At 37.5% G+C, this 22,298-nt stretch overlaps 1 protein-coding gene across 7 annotated transcripts in view; it reads right to left on the reverse strand.

Annotated features, from left to right (window-relative positions):
- Positions 1 to 4,546: 4,546 nt before the first annotated feature.
- Positions 4,547 to 22,298, reverse strand: part of FRS2 (fibroblast growth factor receptor substrate 2) — a 116,477-nt gene continuing 98,725 nt past the window's right edge. For all 7 annotated transcript variants that reach the window (XM_012441274.2, XM_064376998.1, XM_064377001.1 and 4 more), the window contains 5 exons: positions 14,045 to 14,136; positions 12,618 to 12,804; positions 11,696 to 11,854; positions 11,177 to 11,340; positions 4,547 to 9,725 (listed from right to left, as the gene is read on the reverse strand). In XM_012441274.2, the coding sequence (XP_012296697.1) occupies positions 8,775 to 9,725; positions 11,177 to 11,340; positions 11,696 to 11,854; positions 12,618 to 12,804; positions 14,045 to 14,110 (1,527 nt within the window). In that variant the 5' untranslated portion in view covers positions 14,111 to 14,136 and the 3' untranslated portion in view covers positions 4,547 to 8,774. The remainder of the gene's footprint in view (positions 9,726 to 11,176; positions 11,341 to 11,695; positions 11,855 to 12,617; positions 12,805 to 14,044; positions 14,137 to 22,298) is intronic.

Raw genomic sequence — 22,298 nt, forward strand, 5'->3', positions numbered from 1 at the left:
CTACCTGCAACCTCCGCTTCCTGGGTTCAAGCAACTCTCTTGCCTCAGCCTCCCGAATAACTGAGACTACAGGCATGCACCACCATGGCCAGCTTGTATTTTTAGTAGAGACGGGGTTTAACCATGTTGACCAGGCTGGTCTCGAACTTCCGACCTCAAGCAATTTGCTCACTTGAGCCTCCCAAAGTGCTGGGATGTGCAGTGGCGTGATTTCCATTCATTGCAGCCTCTGCCTCCTGGCCTCAAGCGATCTTCCCACCTGTCTCCCGGGTAGCTGGGAATACAGGCATGTGCCACCACACCTGGCTAATTTTTTGTATTTTTGGTGGAGACAGGTTTTCGCCATGTTGCTCAGGCTGGTCTTGAAATTCTGAGCTCATGAGATCTGCCCACCTTGACCTCTCAAAGTGCTGGAATTACAGGCGGAATCCACTGTGCCTGGCCTATTTATACATTTTATAGCAATTTGTATTAGATAGGTTACAGAACCTAGGGAGGTAGTGAGACCTTGGGAATCCATGTATCTGTGATTAAACACGTTGTGTGACTTTCTCCTGGCTCATCATCTGTCCTCTACTCTCAAGTCCCTTGGTCTTTGCTTCTTAGTTAACCTCTTCTCCTCCCTCAAAGTCTTTGTGACCCTCTCCTCTCTATGACCCTAAGTCCTCCTCTCTATGACCCTATGTCCTCCTCTCTCTTCCCCTTGGTATAATTTGGCTTTCAGTGAGTTGGCTTTTTGTTAACTGGCCAGCCACCAGTTATATAATCTCTCTGTGCCTCAATTTTCTTTTGTGTAAGATGGAGATAATTATCACAAAGATTGAATAGCTTAGAACAGTGCCTAGCCTACTGTAAGCTGTTTAGCTTAGCTATTGTTATCATTATATCCCCAGTCTTCTAATAAGCTTTGTGAAATATAGTAGCTGAGGTTGGGTATGCTTGGCATGATGTGGAAGTAGGAAAGCACTATAGCATATCGTTATTTGATGGCTAGAGGTGATTTGGGAGCAAGGGTGGATTCATTATCTGGAGTGAAATAACTAGCTGAAGTAGCAAACAACCACCAGAACAGAGTTATGGGACTTGTCTACATTCCTCAGGAACACTCAGAATACCTGGGAAAGGAAACCAAATAAAGGACCAGGAGTCCATAGTCACACTGAGTTGGGTCCATCCAGATTACTGTTTGGGTAATAAGGTGAAGGTTAGAGGACTTGATATTTCTCCTACTGCAGACTGTGATAGTTTGTACACAGGAACCAGTCTGTGGTGCACACTTAGAGTAGCACTTTAAAAAAACAACAACAGGGTCTCATTATGTTGCCCAGGCTGGACCACAGTGGATTGCAGCTTCAACCTGCCAAGCTTAATCTATCTTCCTGCCTCAGTTTCTTGAGTAGCTGGGACTACAAGCACACACCACCACACCGTTGATTTTTGTACTTTTTCATAGAGACCGGTTTTCACCATGTTGCCCAGGCTGGTTTCAAACCTCTGGGCTGAAGTGATCCACCCTCCTCAGCCTCCCAAAGTTCTGGGATTACAGGTGTGAGCCACTGCACCTGGCAGAGTAGCCAAACTTCTTTAGGCCTTTGCATATCACCAATCTTTTCAAATCAGAAAATAAGTAAAATGTTTCTGGTCTTGACTAGGTAGTTATCTTAGGAGTGAAGATAGGACAAGATCATAATTACATCCTGCAAGAGAGTCACCCAAAAGGAAAGCAGAGATGGATAAAGACTTCTTAGTACTTAGATCAAGTGTGTAGAATGAGAAACAAACTGCATTTAAGAACATCTCCATAGAAAAGTGCCTAGGTTCAAAATCCTGGCTCTAAATTACAAGATGGGACCTGGAAGAAGTTACTTAACAAATCTGTGTTTTATTTTTTGTATAGTAAGAATAATCAAAATGATCTCTTATGGTTATCCTGAGGTTGAAAAGCATTAATAAAGTGCCTAGCACATAAGAAACACTATTATAGCCCGGCACGGTGGCTTACGCCTGTAATCCCAACACTTTGGGAGGCTGAGGCAGGCGGATCACCTGAGGTCAGAAGATCAAGACCATCCTGGCCAATATGGTGAAACCCTGTCTTTACTAAAAATACAAAATTAGCCAGGCATGATGGTGCGCAACTGTAGTCCCAACTACTTGGGAGCCTGAGGCAGGGAGTCGCTTGAACTCGGGAGGCGGAGGTTGCAGTGAGACGAGACTGCCCCATTGCACTCCAGCCTGGCGACAGAGTTAAGACTCAGTCTAAAAAAATAAATAAATAAAAGCACTACGTAAATGTTGGCTTTTCTTATGGCTGTGCACAGGAAGGGATGAATGTCAGCACGGGAGAGAGAGAGGTAAAGTAGAAATACCTAGCTTTTATTTCTGTGCTTTGAGCTTGGCTGGTTTGAGTGAAGCTTTGTTTTGTACAGTTGTGAGAAGTGTCATAATAAAACAGGGTATTCTGGAGGGCTGTCATTTATAACATCTTTAAAAATTGTCTTTAACCACCATGCCCAGCCCCAAATATATTTAAATCTCAGCAGTGAACTGACACCATCAACCATCACAGTCACCCAAACCAGACAACTGGGGTCATCCTTGACCCCTCCATTTCTGTCATTCCCCTTGTCAATCAGAAGTGTTGATTCTTTCTCTTTTAGGCCCTCTGTTACATTGGTGGCCCTGAATAAACTACATTTTTGTTTATGCCTTTACATGATCTAGCATAATTCAACAAAATACAACAGAAATGACATTGTGCCAGTTTTGGGCTTAGATCTCAAGAAAGCCTAGCAGCTTCTACTTTTGTGCTTTTGGAAACCCTAAGCTGCCATGTAAGACCGCATGAAGACCCAAGACTACATGGAAGAAAACTAAGGCAACAGTTGACAGCTAGAATTGAAGTACGAGACATGACCTGGTTGAACTGGTCCAGCCAGCCCTCAGCTGCTTGAACCGTATTAGCTGAGACACAAAACGTGAGGAAGCTAGGCCTCCAGACATCGTATGAGATAAGCCGTCTCTGCTGTGCCCTGCCCATCCCGATCTATAGCAACTTGAGAAACAAAATAATTTGCTGCTTTAAGCCACTAAATTTTAGGGTGATTTGTTGCACAGCAATAAACAATCTTAATGGTCCTTTAACAATGCCTTTGAATAGGCATTTATCAGATCTGGCTCCATTTCTGAAAAAAAGCCTCTTAACCAGTCTCCCTGCTTTGTTAAAATACTGTGCCTTCATGTATCCATGTTGTCAGAGTAATCTTTCTAAACTATCATTTTTCTGGTGTTTAAAATCCTTCAAGTTCTCTCACCTAATTTAAACAAAAGCTCCTTAGGATTCTATGTGATGTGTTTCTCATTTCTCCTTTCTTCTCTATACACCAACCCTGCCTTTGCTCTCCATGTGCTAGTCATTTGGAACCTCTTGCAACCACTGAATGTCATGATCTTTCTATACCTCTGACTTTGCACATGCTATCCCTTCTCCTTAAGACATCCTCTCTTTCTCTAAGCTACACAGGCTTTCAACAAAACACCTCAGGGATCACCCCCTCCAAGAAGCTTTGCTTGAAAACCACCCCTAGGCCGAGTTGAATGCCCTTCCTTTTTGTGTGTCTTTATCATACCAGTTACATCAATCATTTGTGGACATGTCCATCCCCTTCATTGTTTAAATAATTTTAATCTTGACCTGTACTCAACTAAGGCTTTGCAATGTCACTCAGTGGCTAAAAACAGGTTTGAAGTCTCAGAGCTGAGAACTTCTAGTTGGAATGATCATACAGAGCCTGTCAAATATTTACAATTTCATTTCGATAATCTTACTATACGTTTGTTTTGAAAACAGAGGCAGTGTTATGAGACTAGAAAAGAAAATGTCAAAGTTTCAAGCAATATGTGAAACATAAATACAATAAAACTTTAAGTAAATATCCAACCAAACTTTTTATTGGGGTTTTTATTGCAATCTACTTTCAGCAATAAGGGGAAAGTGAGCATGAAAAGAACTCCAATCAGACTTTATTCAACAAAGCAATTTTTCATGAATGCTTCAGGTTACTGTACGGTCAGCTCAGCTTGACTTGAGTACCTCATCATGGATATTTATGCCAAAATGACAACAGTAAGGCATTGCAAAATCCTAAGTCATCTAAGATTAAACCATATTTTACATAATTTGTAGGACAGTAAAATATACTAATACTCTATAATAAATAAGGATTTTAAAAATGTGTTGCTTAGCCCTTGTTGAACTAAATTCAATTACTAGCTTATAAGTACTCCAGTTAATAAAGGTTTGATTGTACTTAAGAACTCTGACTTCTCCAAAGATAAAAAAAATTAGTTGTCATGACAAAAATTAAGATTAAAAGCACATTCACACTTGTCCTTAAAAGCATGTTTACATCGTGTATGAGAGAACTTTTCATGCCTGATGACATGGCTCATACTATGAGAGTCATATGCAAAGGAGAGTCATATGCAAAGGACAACTAGAGAGCAATCGTCCCATCCCCACTTCCTCCAAAAAGCCACACTCGGCCTCAGTGTAAAAGTTATATTTTATTGCCATGCTACAAAATGTATGAAGTTGGCACTGATAGGGAGAAATAGAGAACAAAGGGTGGGAAGGGATAGAGGGCAAATTATGTTGTTACATATACAAGGTTTTATTTTAATTAACAGTGGTTACGTTTTGCCAATAGTAAAAATGCAAACCAAAATTTAAAATGCTGATCTCAAACAGCATTAAGATACAATTTATGCATAGTATAGTATCACTTATGTCTTTTATTAGAGAAATACGGAATGTTTATAAAGGAAGTTAACCATGGGGGTAAAATTCATATTTCATGTACAATTTGGCAATGGTAGTCCCACTGTTAGACAATTTTTTATAAAAGAAAAAATTAAAAATCTAATAAGCTACCTTTATACAAAGTTGCTATATTTATGCCTTTACGTAGGAAAAAAACATTTATAATGCAAATTAGGACATACAATAATCTTACAGTATTATACAATGTAATGAAAATAAAACATAACACAAAGTTTGTTCCTTATAAAATGTATATTTTGCATTACTAATGCAAATGTGGCACACTGGTGACTACTGTACTATTAATACCAGTCTGTTTCCATGCTATAATTGTCCAATTGCCATAGAATTGCAATATAAGGATGCTACAAAAGAACTGTGTTATACCCCCAAAAAATGAGGAAGTAGGGATGGGGAACAGGGATGTAAAGAACAGGAAAGATAGATAGGGTGCTGGTTTGGGCAGAGTATATTGTGGTATGTCATAAAATATTTGTTAATTTTTCAAGCCAAAAACATTTTCTTTACATTCTGTAATTTCGTACCAATGTCTTTATTGGAATTTGGCAAACATCAAGGAAAAGGTAATTAGTACCATATACCTCACACATCAGAAGTATGAATGAGATGCCAATACATCAGTTACTCGTGAATGATGTCTCTGATGTTATGTCTATTTCAAGAATATATGTATTTATACACACGCACTACACATTGCACAAAACACTTGGGCATCATAGGTTAGAAATAGCACAGGGAATTGGGAAGTACTTTTTAGTCTGTTAAAACCTTTACCTTGAGGCAAAAATATGGCGGCACATTGTTGGGAAATTATGAAAACATAAGGCCCCTGTCCCATTTTTAATAGAACATTATTGAGGTACATTTTTATATGCTGTGCCACAGTTTTGGGGAGGGAGAGGAGATAAACAAACACTACCTTGACTTGTTCTTATAACATTGAATGGGGGGATCAACATTAATATCTATAAAAACAAAGATTGCTTGGCAAATTTTCCTAAGTCCCAGATGTGATGTATTCTGGATATACTGGGAAGTGAAAAGCTTTTTGCTGAATCTTCGAGAGTAAAGTGCATATCTCATCACTCCACAGCAGCAGTAAATAAAAGGAACTATTTGCCAATCTTCCTGGAGGGAGGGAAGGCACCATATTTTCATTTTTAAAAGAAGATGAAACTGGGAAATAAAACACACGAAGAAAAAACACAGGCAATACCAATATCAGTTTCCAACCCTGGCATGGGATAGATGCTGTTATGATTTATATGGATAAAACAGTATTCTATTTGAAGGGAAAACATTAACAGTGATTATATTTCCAAAACCAAAAAGAAGGATCACATGGTCTACTAATAGAATATCTAAAATTAGATCGCCTCAGAAAATCTGAGACATATGGCCACAATTATATGCTAATAAAATATTAATATCTCATTCTAAAATGCACCTACTAATAGGTACATCCTTCCAGGACACAGCTTAATGCCCATTACTAAACTACTGCAAAGGACAAGTAGTATTCTAAATTACCTTTTATTAAATAGGAACACAAGTGATTTCTAGAAGACAACTAGAAATTAACACCAGTCGTATATATCTTCCTAATACTCTTATAGTACCTAAAGTCAAATTCTTAGCAGACAAATTGGTCCCATTTTCATTTTTAAAGCACATAGTATTTAAAGCATAAACAGCAATGATTATATTGGAGTTATCTAAAAAAAGAAAAACTAATTAGAATCTGGAGGAAACAATGAAAAGGATGACGGAAAGAAAGCATAAAGTATCCAACCTCCAAAATGAATAAATAGATCAGCCCTTTCATTTGGAGATTAATGTTCTGCCTTGACTGCTTGTTTCAGAAAAAACTATGTGCATTGGTTCCATCGTAATTCTTATTCCACATTACAAAAACTATTACATAAATTTGGCACAATTAGCAATTTACTTAGAAGAAAGAATAAGTGGAACAATATATTAAAAATGGAACCTGCATCAGGGAAACTGCACACCTATACCACTGCTCTCTTTTAAGAGAACAGTGAACACTTTAATAAGCACCAAGTTCACGGGGCAACAAAAGGGGAAAAGAAAATCCTGCTATGCACATAGAATGATAAAAGACACTGATATTGATTTATAATAAAGACACTAAAAATGGCACTGAAAACGATAAAGACACCTTTAATAATTTATTTTCTTTATAATGATCCCACTCTATTGTTCTGCTAATCCATCATTGTCCTATGATTCATTTATTTACTGAATAGGATGGATGCTAATATGACTAAAACTTTTTCATGCTAAATTAACCTTTGTTACATCTGGTAGATCCAGATCATAATCTCAAACTTCCTCATATTTAGAGAAAATAGTAAAATATTTTGCAAGGTTACCTAACCTTTTTCCACTCTACCTTCTCTTGTATTCTCTAGTGTTTAGGAAATTGGAACATCTTCGATTTTCCAAGAGTTTGACATATGGAGACTCCTTAGTTTATACAAACTTTAATTCATTTTAAATCCTAAATTATGACACAATCTCATTGCTACAAGACTTCCACTGTACCTGCTATGCTGGCAACAATATTAACATTTCATGGAAATCAAAGGATAATCAAAGATCCAGCTACAAGGAAAAGGACAGCAGAGCTGAGGAACACTAGAGTGGGCAGAGTACAACTGCAGCGTGTAGCTGGGGAATTACTGCTAAAGTGCTGGGGAGAGTGCCCACAGAGAAAACACAGTACACCTGGAGGGAACTTTGCATGTTAAAAGTATCTTCCTTTTTCTCTCAGTTGCTAAAGAGATCACCTATGGACACAGGAAATTTAGAATTGAGAAACTGTTTTTATCAACTTGAAAAGTAAACAGCATATAAATAAATACTGGACAAGGGCAACCCTGTTATAGAATAACAGTAAGTTCCAAATGAACCTTCAAAACCGTAATTTGACAAAAATGCAAACTAAACAACAATGAACACATAGTCCAATTTCAAAACTATATACAAACTCAAACATTTTAAATTTTAAAGGACATACGGCAACAAAAATAAGACATCCCAAACACCAAAGAAAAAACCGAAGATAAATGAAAACCTAATGGCACAAATGCCTCCAGAAAACAACATGTTGTCAATAATCTATAGAAGAGAAACTTTCAAGAGATTGTGGTGCAGATTTTCAAATGTTTTTGGGTAAAGTGACCTGAGACTGATTCTTGAGCCTATTATAATTCTGAGTAAGATATCTGGACATGCCCTTCAAATGACATCATGAGATGAGTAAATAGAAAATTTTGTCTCCTTCCTGCCTTTCAATGCACCAACAGCAAACCGTATTCATGGACACAGGCTTCTTTCTAGTAACACTGAAGGCAAAGGAGCTGACTGGTATAAGAGGAGGTGTGGTACTTCTGTTTCCTTTACATATATTTTGGCTCAAGTCAAAAAACCTTTAATTAATGAAATAAAGAATTCCTCATGTCACATGCTGGAGGCCACGTACTGTGAAAAGTGAATCTACAAGCATTACTCTCAAAGCCTATAGTTATCTGCTAGCAATGCACATTGTCAAGAGGCTTTATAAAAAGTTTTAAAAGCCAACCATGACTTAGACATGAAAGATATGTGTAAGTCCATAATATTGATAAAAATCAACCAGCATGTCATTCACTTCAACTCTCATTTTAAATAGGCACTGTGAAAACGGGAATGCTGCTGTACAATGAGTAGTATATAATGAAATTAGTGTTCTTTAAGGAGTACCTGCTCTACATTAATTCCCTTTAGTTAAAGATGCACATGAAATATTCAGAAAAAATTTTATCAGTCTATAAAAGGAGTTAGTGTTTAGAAATGAAAATGAAGCACTTGCATCTTCATTTTTAAAAACTTCACAAAGGTGCAAACAACATAATGCTTTCCAGGCTCACATGGGCAGATCAGTACTATTGTGTCTAGTTTTCCTAGATGTACCATCATCTCGTGGCAGTGCTTTCTGCAAATTTGACATAGCAGCAGTTCTCTCGATGTCTATTACGGCATACAGCTCTGTGCGCCTGGTAGGGGTTTGTGGAAGGGGAGTCGTAGGCGTTTTTGGAGTTTGAGGGTTGTCAGAGTCACTGCCACCTTCCAAGTCAACCTGTATGTAATTAAGCTGCCTGTGTTCTAAACTTGGACGTCTGATATCAAAGTTAAAGACTGTTGGTGTACAGTCCCGACGCCTTGAATATTCTATTTTGTGAGCACTTGCCGGCACTGTTACATTCTCTGTATTTACATAGTTATGCATTGGATCTAGATTATTATGGTAGCCATTTAGAGATGGGGTCTTTGGTCCTAAATTGTCATCTTCATCCCTACTTAGCTTGCGGGTTTCCCAAACAGGAGGCAAAGATGGTAGATTTTCATAGTTTAATAATGCAGTTCTTCTCTGAGCTGAGTTGTTGATATTCTGGGTATCTGAGGTACTGGTGGATGTCAGACGACCTCTCCTGACCCCTGAGGCACTAGGGATAGATAGCCCATTTATATTTTCATACACCAGTTTGTTAACAGAGGGTGCATCTCTTCGTTCATCACTGTCATAGCCAGTGTCCCATTCTGTGTTATTTGCTCCACTTCCACTAACTTGATCTCTTCCAAGTTGCTCCAGTTTCTCTTTTTCCATTAATTGCTTTTGAACAGGGGTTGGCCCTAAAACAAATTTGACCCCTTCAGATTCAAGAAGAATCTGAGGATCCCTGTCTTCAATACTACTTGGTTCTTCTTTTGGTGTGTTGCTTTCAGCGTTAGAAACCCTCGCTTCCAATGGAACATGCACACTTATGCGGTTTTTCCGCTCTTCCTGCACACCTGTAGTGTTGACATAGGTATGTACCTAAAACAAAACAGAAAGTGAATTAGTTAACTTACTTAAAAGAATGAAAAAAGCCTGACCATATCAGTTAATTTTATTAACTTTTTTTCTCTCCAAATGTACTTATTTCAAAACTTTTGTACCTATTTTTTTTTTTAATTATAGAAATGTCTTCCTAGTTTGATAAAAGAATAACTACTTTAAAATAACATGCAGGCTGGGTACAGTGGCTAAAGCCTGTAATCTCAGCACTCTGGGACACTAAAGTGGGTGTATCACTTGAGGTCAGGAGTTCAAGACCAGCCTGACCAACATGGTGAAAATCTGTCCCTACTAAAAATACAAAAATTAGCCGGGCATGGTGGTGGGTGCCTGTAATCCCAGCTACTTGGGAGGCTGAAGCATGAGAATCGCTTGAACCTGGGAGGCAGAGGTTGCAGTGAGCCGACACTGCACCATTACACACCAGCCTGGGCGATAGAGTGATATTTCATCTAAAAAAATAAAATAACAGGCATTATATTTGCTGGTTAAACAAAATAAATATTATGTAGAAAATAAAAATCAGGAACAAAATAGAGATTACCATTTTGTTGCTGTTGTAGAGGTTCTCATCAAAGCATTAAAACATGACTCAGAAATAAGAAATAACAACTTTGAAAAGGAAGAGATAAATTTATCCTTAATTACTGATGATCTGACTGTATAAGGAGATAAACTCTACTAGATTTAATAAGAGTTCTATAAAATGCACAGATATAAAATAAATGCCACCTAGTAAGAAAATATCACAATTTATAAAAGCTTAATGATATTTTGGGGAGATAATATAAAAATATTTAGAAGACCATATATGAAAGTTTAAAGATTCAAAAATAAATGCAAAACAAGAAAAAATGTAATTACAGTAAATAATATAAGAACTCACTATGTAAAGAACACAAAGAAACTGATTTTAAAAACACTAAAAACTTTTTAATGTGACATACGGTTTACAAAACATAAGTATAACTAATTAATACAGAGGTTCCAACCAGATACTTCATTCCACACATGAAAACTAGAATACTCAGGAACACTAAATAACTCCATAACATTAACAGCAAAATCTACCTTCCTACTAGTAGTTCACTGACTATAATGACTAAAATAAGAAAAGTAGCATAAACTCTTAATCCACTGGAGGTTCTTATAATGAGAACTGACCATAAATTATGCCTTTCTTAGTCTATAGATACACCTCTCTTGTGAACCTACAAGCTACTATAATGCTAAGTTCCCCTGAATACCCACATGTATTTGAACATACACCAACAAATATATGCTATTTCCTCTGACTGTTCACTATGAAAGTAATTTACAAACAGTGAAAGTTAAATTTCAAGCTGAATAAAATCTTCCAGTATTAGCACAGTGATAGGCTAACTCTGAAGAATCATTATTGCTGTTGTTACACAGTAGCACATGCTTACTTGTTCCTCAGCCACAAGTAAAGGATGTGTAGATTCTTCCCCTACTGAAGGCAAGCGAGCACTTCCCACAGAAGGATGTCTGCTTGAAGGATGGGATGAAGCATCTCCAAATGAGGGATATCGGGGATATCCATTAGGTAAGTTCTGAGCAGCAAATCCTGGAGCTGAGTTTTTGTTTATTGGTTTAAGGAACAGCAGGGTAGGGCAAAGAGAATAAAAATGAGTAAGAATCCAATCTGTACTGAGAGGATTATAGAAGGTCTTTCTGCCAAGACAGCAGAAATCAGAGCACAAATAGTATTACCCACCCACTCCATATTTTAGATATTATGAAATAATGTTTTCATTTTTAAAATATTTGACGTACTTAGAATTACAGCTGTTTTTAAAAACTGACAACCATTATACTTCTGTTATCCAATGGTGATTTCCAGTGTGTTATAGACTAACTATCCATCATCTATAGCTTACAACTAAACACCTGTTACTCAAAATGTGAGAGGAAAAATGGGTACCTACTTGTAGGTGTTCGAGGTGTTCTAGGGACTTCCAATTCTGTCTGATGATTATTTCTTTCTACAACTGGCTCTTCCACCACATTTATACTATTATTTTGCATAATCTCTTGCAACATGTTAAATAATTCTTCTGCACGGGCACACTTAAAGGCAAAGATTCCTAAAAATATAAACCAAAAGGGAAAAATAGTTAATATACCTTTAAAAAAAACTATAGGAACACTTGACAAAGAGCAGAATTGTAAAATAAGCATTCTATGCACCAAGAGTAAGAAATTCATTTTAAATAAATATATGATAAATTATTGATTATTCCCTGTTTCAAAACAAACCCCTGCCAAAAGTTTACAGAATAATTTTCATTAATCTAAAAGAGATGGCCCAAAATAAAGCTAATGAAATCAAGACCTGCACAATTACGCTAGTCTGTTTTTTTAACAGCAGGGGGAGCCCAACTCACCATTCCAAGGTGATCATTTGCCATGTAACAGGCCCCTTGCAAAGTCCCTACGTGTTTGCCAATCGTTATCTTGTTTAATTATTACAATAATTATAAGATAGGTATTACCATTTCCGTTTTATAGAGAAGAAACTTAACATTCAACAGAAGTGTTGTAACTTGTCAAGGCCATTCAAGTAGTAGGTAGTAAAAAAACCAATGATAAAGACACTTAGTCAATTTAGCAGGCCTAATCATTTACTAAAAAATCTTAAAGTTAACACAAGCCAAAATTTCCCACATAGACAATATGCTTAATAAAAACTTAATAAATGAATACATAGTATACCATATCTTTTCTTAACAACCTATTTATTTTGGGATTTTTTTCAGGAGAAAAAAATATTAATTTAATCTTTATATATAAAATAGCTGAAAGAGCAATATTTCAAATATAATATTTGGAAAAAAACAAAGGTTCTACCTTGTCCAGTTTGACACCTTCGACCACTTTCAAAAGAAAAGAGATTCGAGTCATAGCCATAGCGACGCAGGCAGAGGTAGTGCCATTTTACTGAGTCACGTTTGCGGGTGTATAAAATCAGTTCTGTGTCTGTAAGTTCCATTATGCCAGAACCTAACTCATTCCCATCATCATCCACATTAATGACCTAAAAAAAAGTAACAGTCATACAAATATTTCACCAATTCGTCAGGAAAATGCATTGTTGCTAATTAGTTATTTGTAATTTGTTAGTTCATTCATCAAATAATGTGTGTGTCAGCCATGGTCTACGTAGCAGTGTAACACTCAGTTCAGATCTGTAAGAAATTTATATTCCCACTGGGGAAACAAAATATACAAACCACAAAACAGTATATGATTAAGTGATGAATGCAACAGAGGCTGCAGAAGGCAGGAACTGTGGTCTAAGCTTGTTGAGAGACACCTTCACGTAAGAGGAGGAAGGCCTTTAGCTGGACTGCTAGTATAATTAAATTCATGCACAAAATAAAGTAAGAAGCGAAATCTAGTGGGTCAGGAGATACAGGGTACATCATGAAGACACAATGTTAAAGCAGAACAAAGAAAGTGTCTTTCAAAGAGACCAAAGTAAGATTGGCATGGAGTTCATATAAGCAAAGGTTTTGTACTGCTGAGCTTCAGAAAACATCCAAAGACTAAGAATAGTAGATAACATTTAGGGAGAAGTTACTATTCCCATGGGAGTGAAAAAAGAGCTTTATATGTATAATTTTTCTCATTTAACCCTCATAACAATCCTAGACTATATTGTACAAAAAATGGAAGTAAGACTTAGTAATAATGTAGCCTGCCCAAGGTCACAAAGCTTATAAAGTAACAGACTTACACCTAGGTTTGTGTGATCAAGGCTATTCTTTATAACAGATCGAGGTCAGATTAGGAGACACATAACAACTATGGGAGCATTTAGCCTATAGGTAACATAACACCACAGAAGTTTTGGCAAACAGCTTAGTGAATGATGAAAGAAGAAGATTAATTTGATGGTGACTACAGGATGAATCAGAGGGTGACTTGAGGTAAGCGTCCAGTTAAAAAATCACGCAGGCACGCATGAAAATAATAACTGAAAGACAGACAGTGATTCGACTGAAAAGGCACCCTGTGAAATGGCATTTTAAAGACAGCGTTACCAGAATTGTATGGCTAATTAGATACAGAAGACCAAAGGAAAACTAAAAAAAATTCCGTACTGTAAGAAAATGTTGTCATCATTTATTAAATCTAGAAAAGACAGGGCAGAAAGAAAGGGAAATAGAAGAGTTTGGTGATAAAAGCCAGGAGTAAGTAAGATATGTTAAGTGAAATAAAAGAAGAACATCCAAGTAGGCAGTAAGATACACAACTTGACCAGTTTTACTGACCTTAAACTTGTTCCGATGGTTATCTGGGACAGTGTCTTTATCTGGACAGCTACAACAGCTACCCATGGCTTCTTCAGAAGACCATGTGTGTACTACATGAAAAATAATTTGGAAAAATTTATTAGATGAAGAATACAAAAATTGTAAACAGGAAAACACTTTGGAAATCATCTAATGGAAACATTATTTTGATGCAGAAAATTAAGCCCAACAAGGTATATGGCTGCAGCTAGATTTTACACAACTAGCTAGTTGATTTTACTCAGTAAGAATAAGAGTAAATTTTGTGAGGTATTAATAATGTCACACAAATCTCAAATTTCTAGTTAAATTTGCAAAGGCCACCTATTCTAAAATTATCTAAAAAACAAACCAACTTAAGGTCTCATATATATAATATTATTTAAATAATTAATTTTTGTTTAAGAATATTGGAATAATGGAATTAACCCTTTGTGGCTTATTAGGAATTTCACGCTCTTCTTTAAAGAGAGAGAGAAAGAGAGAGAGACAGAGAGAGAGACAGATAGACAGAGATGGTCATTACGCTGCCCAAGGCTAGGCTCAAACTCCTGGGCTCAGGTGATCTTCTTGCCTCAGCCTCCTGAGTAGCTGGAACTACAGGACTACCATGCTTGTTCTTCTTTAAATAAAAAAATCACCAAAGGGATGGTGAATTTCTGGCTTGGCAGGTATTTTGACTGTTGTTACTCATTGTAGTATCTTCTATGTCTCCACAAGACAAGATTGGTAGTTAAATTGGTAATTAAAACAAAATCAAATTGGTAATCAAAAGAAAACCAAATTTCGAATAGTGCATTAGTAAAAGAGAAAGACAACTCAAAATTAAGCAGTAAAGTAACACACAGAACACTGGCAAAACTGATACAGTATGTCTATTCAATACTTCTTTCCCATAGATGGTTAGAGATAAGTGGTTATATACCTGACATTGAGTATTTAAGAATACTCCAACTGAGCAGACAAAGAAAACATCAAAGTATCCCTTACAAATAAGGGAAATAATCAGATAGAATATGAAAATATATGAAAAAGGAGGAGGGAAGGAAGCACAGAAGCTACAAAACATAACATTACAAACATAAATTTGATTGAAACTTGCTGAAAATTATTCAGTGGCTCTCCACTACCTTCAGTATAACAGTTTAAACGCTTAAGTATGATAGTCTGATCAGATACAATCCGAACCCTGCCTACAGATCCAGTCTAGACTCTCCTTGTTCTCTGTCTGAAGCCCTACTCTTAGTCGAATCAGAATGAACAAGCTGCAGTTTCCCCAGAGCACCTTGGTCTCTCACACCCTTCCAAGCTGCTCCCTTTCTGCTTCTTTGCTTTCTCAAGATTCAACTCAAAGTGCAGTTCATCTGGGATGCTTTCCCTGACTCCAAGCAACTAGGTGAGTTATACTTACTATGGATCACTGTCATGCCTACTGCAAAGCACTCTGGGCTTTCTAGTATCATAGCATCTATCACACTTCATACTGAGTAGAAATTGTGACAAGCGTCTGTTTATCTGTCTTCTTTCCTCCATTGTGAGCCCCCTGACAGCAGGAATGAACCTTACTCATTTTTACATTCCTAGTACCTAACACAAGACCTAACATATAGTAGTCCTATAGGACCTTTGTGATTTAAATGGACTGCACAAAACAAATGTGAAGGATGCCTGGCAGGTGTAAGTATTAAGAAAATGAAAAAGTGTACTAGTGTATAAACCAAAAGTGTATATGATAACATATAATAGTAAAGTTAATTAAGACTCATGATATTTGGTATTTTACTTTAACTAACATGCCAGCTAGGTATCATAGTACAAGGACACTTACATCATCATCTTTGTCTCTGAAGAGCTGTGAGTGTCAAGGAGGAAGGGGGGGAGAGGGAGGGAGAGGGAGGGAGGGAGGGAGGGAGGGGTGGAGGGAGGGAGGGAGGGAGGGGGGAGGCAGAGAGAGAGAGAGAGAGAGAGAGAGAGAGAGAGAGGAGAGAGCGCGCACGAACAGATAATGCAGATAATGTACTGTGATAACTCAGGATATGAGCAGAGTACTGCGGGCACATGAAAGGGAGCACCTAACTTTCTGGGTTAGGCAGGACAGGAGGCACTATTTGAGTTGGGATTTAAAAGGTGAGTACAAACAATGTACTAAGCAAAAAAAGATAAATAAGCACCTGAGACAGACAAAAGTCATTAAGGGTCACGCCACATTCAGGAGAAAGTGAGTTCAGTATGACTGGACTACAAGGGTAGGATGGAAGACAAATGGGACCCAACCAAAAAGCAGCCTGAACAAGCTAGGGACATGTTCCCTAGATCTGAGCCTTGATCTTCAAATGAACTTGAAGCTAGCCTGCCTCTAGTGTTCCCACAATAGAATGGGCATAACTCTGTCATGGCCTTTCTCACATCCTATTGCAAGGTCTGTCTTTCTGCACCATCCACATTGCTGTGATCTCTTGAAACATAGGAAACCTTAAAAAAAAAAAAAAGAAAGAAAATCTTGTCTTCTTCATTTTCCAGGGCACTAGGCGTACTGACTGACATGGCACATATTCGATAAACATTTAATTTCTTAAAAAATAATAAATGTTTAATATTAATAATTTATAGGATGAGTAATATAAAAATTTTAAGTAAAGGGATAATAGAGACATTCATAGTGCAACACATTACCATGTGTTTGAGATAATGTTGGTATAAAAAAACCTACCGCACTGCCAGTGTATAAAAGTTAAGCACATTCAATTATGTACAGTACATAATACTTGATAATGATAAATGACTATGTAATTCGTTTATGTATTTACTACACTATATGTCTTACTATTATTACAGAGTGTACTCCTTCTACTTATTAAAAAAAAATTAACTGCAAAACAGTTTCAGGCAAGTCCTTCAGGAGGTATTACAGAAGAAGGCACAGTTTTCCTAGATGAAAGCTCCATGCTATTGCCCCTGAAGACTTTCCAGTAGGACAAGATGTAGGAGAAGATATTGATATGGATGATTTTGACCCTGTATAGGCCCACGCTGATGTGTGTGTTTGTGTCTTTGTCTTAGTTTTTAACAAAAGTTTTAAAGGTAAAAAAAATTAAAAATTTTAAAAACAGAAAACAGCTTATAAGGATATAAATATTATTTTTGTACAGCTGTAGAATGTGTATGTTTTAAGCCAAGTATCATTACAAGAGAGTCAAAGTTTCAAAAATTAAAAAGTTTATAAGTAAAAAAGTTATAGTAAGCTAAATTTAATTTGTTATTGAAGAAAAAAACTTTTTAGACAAACAGTATAGCCTAAGTGTACAGTTTCATAAAGTCTACAGTAATGTACAATAACATTCTAGGCCTTCACATTCACTCACTACTAACCAACTCACTCAAGAGGCACTTAAAGTTCCATAACCTCCATTCATGGCAAGTGTCTTATACAGGTGTACCACTTTTTTCTCTTTTATAGTTTTCTTACTGTACCTTTTCTGTGTTTAGAAATGCAGATACTTACCACTGTGTTACAACTGCCTACAGTATTCAGTACAGTAATGTTGCTCAGATTTGTAGAGTAGGAGCAATAGGCTATACCATATAGGTGTATAGTAGGTTATAACATCTAGGTTTGTGTAAGCACACTCCGATGTATGCACACTGACAAAACTGTCTAATGACACATTTCTCAGAATGTGTCTCCATCATTAAGTGATACATGATTTATATGAGTGGTGGTGCAACCTACTTGGGGACTCTGTCCACACTGACTGTTTCAGTTCAGTACAACAATAATTACTGAAATGCCTAATATGTGACATGAAAGCCTTGTATGTCATGCCAAGGAGAAAGGAATTTATCCTACACATGATGGAAAACCACTGATGTATTTTAAGTAAGAAAGTGAGATGTCAGAAGTGCATTTTAAATATAACTATCTGTAGGATAAATTTAAGTAGGAGTTTTGCTCAGAGGAAAGGAAATCAGTTTGGGATTATTAAAAAGTGAAATATAATAAAAACCTAAAACAAGAGCAGCAACGGTAGGAATAAAGAAGAAAATACTAAATTTAAGAGGAAAAGTTAGTGGCACCAAGAATTGACTTGACATAATGGAAGAAAGAGGCAGTTTCCAGCATGGCAAAGGGTGCCGGTTCTATTACCTGATATGCAAAAAACAGTAGTCTTCAAGAGGAAGGGATAACGATTTGTTCAGATACGTTAAACTGAGGGCCCAGTAAACAGCCAAGTGCAATAGTTAAGTACATGAGAATGTGTTTGAGGGAGAAGGCAAAATGTTAGAACACATGTAGTATTTGAAGCTCTAAAATAGAAGACATTGGTTCAAGAATAGTATGAAGACTGGTCTGTGGTTGAAATTCTGGGGAAATACAAATGCGTTTAAATACAGGAGTAGAGAGAAGCCAGTGAAGGTAAAAAAAAAAACCACAAAAAAACAAACAAACAAAACCTAAGCATCAAGCAGGAGGGCACCATCCATGGTGGCATGGCAGGGACAGATACCAAACTGCAATGAGCAAGTGGAAGATAAGGAGGTAATCCCTAGAGGATGGAAATTGGCCTTTCAAGAACTGGTTGAAAAAATAAGGAGTAGAGAGGGTTAAGGTGTGAACATATTCAAAAGAGAATATATTACTTGAGTTATATATGTTAAGATGACATAGATTTATGCAGGCTTATAATCAATAGGTCAACAAAGTTTTAAAAACAGGAAAAACAAAGGAAAGAGAAGGGCTAATTGACAGCTCAAGAAGAGGGGATACTAGAGATGAGTTCTAGGGCCCAAACTGAGAGGTTTACCCAGAGAAGGAGGAATGCTTCATTCTCTGAGGAAGGATGAAAGATATAAGGGTGGTGGAACGTAGAAAAGAGGCTGAAGTAGGTAACATTTATCACCCTAAATTTCCTTTGTAAAACAGAAGGCAAGGCTTGCAGAATGAGGCACTTGAGAATGGCAGGATTAGTCACCAAGGAACTATCCAAGAAAAGAGAGCAAGATTATTAAGTAGGCTGAGATGAGAACTCAGCAGAGGCTGCAGAGGCAAGGTATGCTGTTTTGATAGCTGCTCAGCAGTCCACGGGGTAGACAGTTCAACTGATCCAGGGTCAGAGGATAAGAGGGCACGAATACTAAAGGATATTGGTAATACAGGGGTTTGAAGTGACAGATCATCACAACTAGTCAGGAAAGAAGTAAAGAAAGAAGAGAGCTAACAAAATAGAAAATGGGGGGGAAAACCCAAAACAAAACAAAACAAAACAAAAAAACAGGTGGCCTCAGTAAGGCTAAAGAATAGGCTTAGTATGAGTGAGGGATAGAAACAGCTGGAACATAGGCAGTCATGGCCAATCTTCCAATTCCTGAAAGGAGACTTCTTTAATGTGAAGTTTTCATCCACATCTCTAATTCTTTCTCCTAAACCACACACTGTTAGGCAAGGGAAAAGGCTAGATACTAGATATTCTGCATTTATAACTACCAGATTAATATCTGGAGACTACATCTGAGCTATGTGACACCAAATTATATGCACTAATATTGTACACACTTGAGGAACAATCGTGATCTCATTTGCATGCGCTCCTCCAAGTATGTAACTCAGCAAAAACACAAATGATTTTATTATGCTCCCTCAAGAGAGTGACATACAAAAGTAGGGTACATTTAAGAACAAAAGGTGGTGAGAGATCCAAGATGGCTGATCACTAGCAGCTCGGGCACGTAGCTCCCAGTGAAAGCGCAGAGAACGAGAGGATGCCACACTTTCAGACGAATATTTGTAGCTCACGGACCAGGAGATTCCCAGCGGAGGAGCTCCACGGGTCGCCAGAGCGACTCTTGTGGCCGGCGTGGCGGTTTTGCTGGCGCCTTAAGGCGGCAGTTCTTGGTGCAGAGTCCAGAGATTCCTGGGCAGAAAGGCACCATCAACCTTAACACTGCTGTCTTGGCCGGCGCAGTGGATTGCTCAGATTTCGGTGCTGGGAATCAAAAAGTTGGACGTCCACTCAGAGACCTAGTTAGAAAGTCGGTAATTACAAAGACGACAGATGGATAAATATATAATCAAGGGAAGAAAGCAGCCTAAAAAGGCAGAGAATACTCAAAATCAGAATGCCTCTCCCTCTACAGGGGATGCAATTCCTCATCAGTAACGGAACAAGGCTTAATGGAGAACGAGTGTGTTCCAATAACAGAAGCAGGTTTCAAAATGTGGGTGATGAGAAACTTCTGTGAATTAAAAGAACTTGTTCTAACCCAATGCAAAGAAACTAAGAACCTTAAAAAAAGGTTTGACGAAATGCTAACGAGAATGGACAATTTAGAGAGGAATATAAGTGAATTGATGGAGCTGAAAAGCACAACACGAGAACTTCGCGAAGCATGCACAAGCTTAAACAGTCGAATTGATCAAGCAGAAGAAAGGATATCAGAAGTCGAGGACCAGCTCAATGAAATGAAACGAGAAGACAAGATTGGAGAAAAAAGGATAAAAAGGAATGAGCAAAGTCTCCAGGAAATATGGGACTATGTGAAAAGACCTAATCTACGTTTGATAGGTGTACCTGAATGTGATGAAGAGAATGAATCCAAGTTGGAAAATACTCTTCAGGATATCATTCAGGAAAACTTTCCCAACCTAGCAAGGCAAGGTAATATTCAACTCCAGGTAATACAGAGAACACCACAAAGATATTCTTCAAGAAGACCAACCCCAAGGCACATAATTGCCAGATTTATTAGGGTTGAAATGAAGGAGAAAATTCTAAGGGCAGCCAGAGAGAAAGGTCAGGTTACCCACAAAGGGAAATCTATTAGACTCACAGCAGATCTCTCAGCAGAAACCCTACAAGCCAGAAAAGAGTGGGGACCAATATTTAACATCCTTAAAGAAAAGAACTTTCAACCCAGAATTTCCTATCCAGCCAAACTAAGCTTTATGAGCGAAGGAAAAATTAAATCTTTTGCGAACAAACAAGTACTTAGAGAGTTCACCACCACCAGGCCTGCTTTACAAGAGCTTCTGAAAGAAGCACTATACATATAAAGGAACAACCAATATCAGCCTTTCCAAAAATATATCAAAAAGCAAAGAACATTAATACAATGAAAAATTTACATCAACTAATGGGCAAAACAGCCAGCTAGCATCAAACGCCAGTATTAAACTTATATATATTTCAATTGGATAAAAAGCCAAAACCCATTGGTATGCTGCATCCAGACCCATCTTACATGCAACAATACAGAAAGACTCAAAGAGAAGGAGAAAGATTTACCAACCAGAGAGTAAAAAATAAACAAATAAACAAAAAGCAGGAGATGCAATTCTCGCCTCTGATAAAGTAGACTTTAAAGCAACAAAGAGCAAAAGAGGCAAAGAAGGACATTACATAATGGTAAAAGGGTCAATGTAACAAGAATAGCTAACGATTCTATAGATCAACGAGATAGAAAATTAACAAGGATATTCAGGACTTGAACTCAGACCCGGAACAAGTAAACTTAATAAACATTTATAGAACTCTCCACTTCAAATACACAAAACATACATTACCACCTCACACCTATTCCAAAAGTGACTATATAATTGGAAGTAAATCACTCCTCAGTAATCGCATAGCATTTCATAGGTTTAAATGAAATATTGGTTGGCTGTTTGTTTGTTATCTTCTTCCCTTATTCCTTCCTGACTACATCATTAAGTATAATTATCAGTATACAAGAGGTTTTCAATACCCATTACTAAATTGCATTCTAGCCTGGGCAAGAAAGCAATACTCCCATTCTCTCTCCCTCTTTCTTTTCCTTTTTCCTCCTCCCCATTCGCTCTCTCTCTTTCTCTTCCTTTTTCCTCCTTCCCATTCTCTCTCTCTCTTTCTCTTTAAAAAAAAAAAAAAAAAGACAAAAGGTAGGCTGGGTGTGGTGGCTCATGCCTTCACTTTGGAAGGCTGAGGCAGGAGGACTGCTTAATTAAGCTCAGGAGTTCAAGACCAGCCTGGGCAACACAGTGAAACTCTGTCTCTATAAAAAACAGAAAATTAGCTGGGCAAAGTGGCCCACACCTGTAGTCCCAGCTACTTGGAGGTTGAGGTAGGAGGACCATTTAAGCTCAGGTGGTCGGGGCTGCACTCAGCTATGATCATGCCCCTGTACTCTAAGCCTGGGTGAGAGTAAGACCCTGTCTCAAAAAATAAAAGGTAGCTTTTGTTTGGGAAGAGCAATACTGTAA

This window comes from Aotus nancymaae, unplaced genomic scaffold, assembly GCF_030222135.1.
Source record: "Aotus nancymaae isolate 86718 unplaced genomic scaffold, 86718_ANA_hifiasm-v0.15.2.pri h1tg000016l, whole genome shotgun sequence".
NCBI lineage: Eukaryota > Metazoa > Chordata > Mammalia > Primates > Aotidae > Aotus > Aotus nancymaae.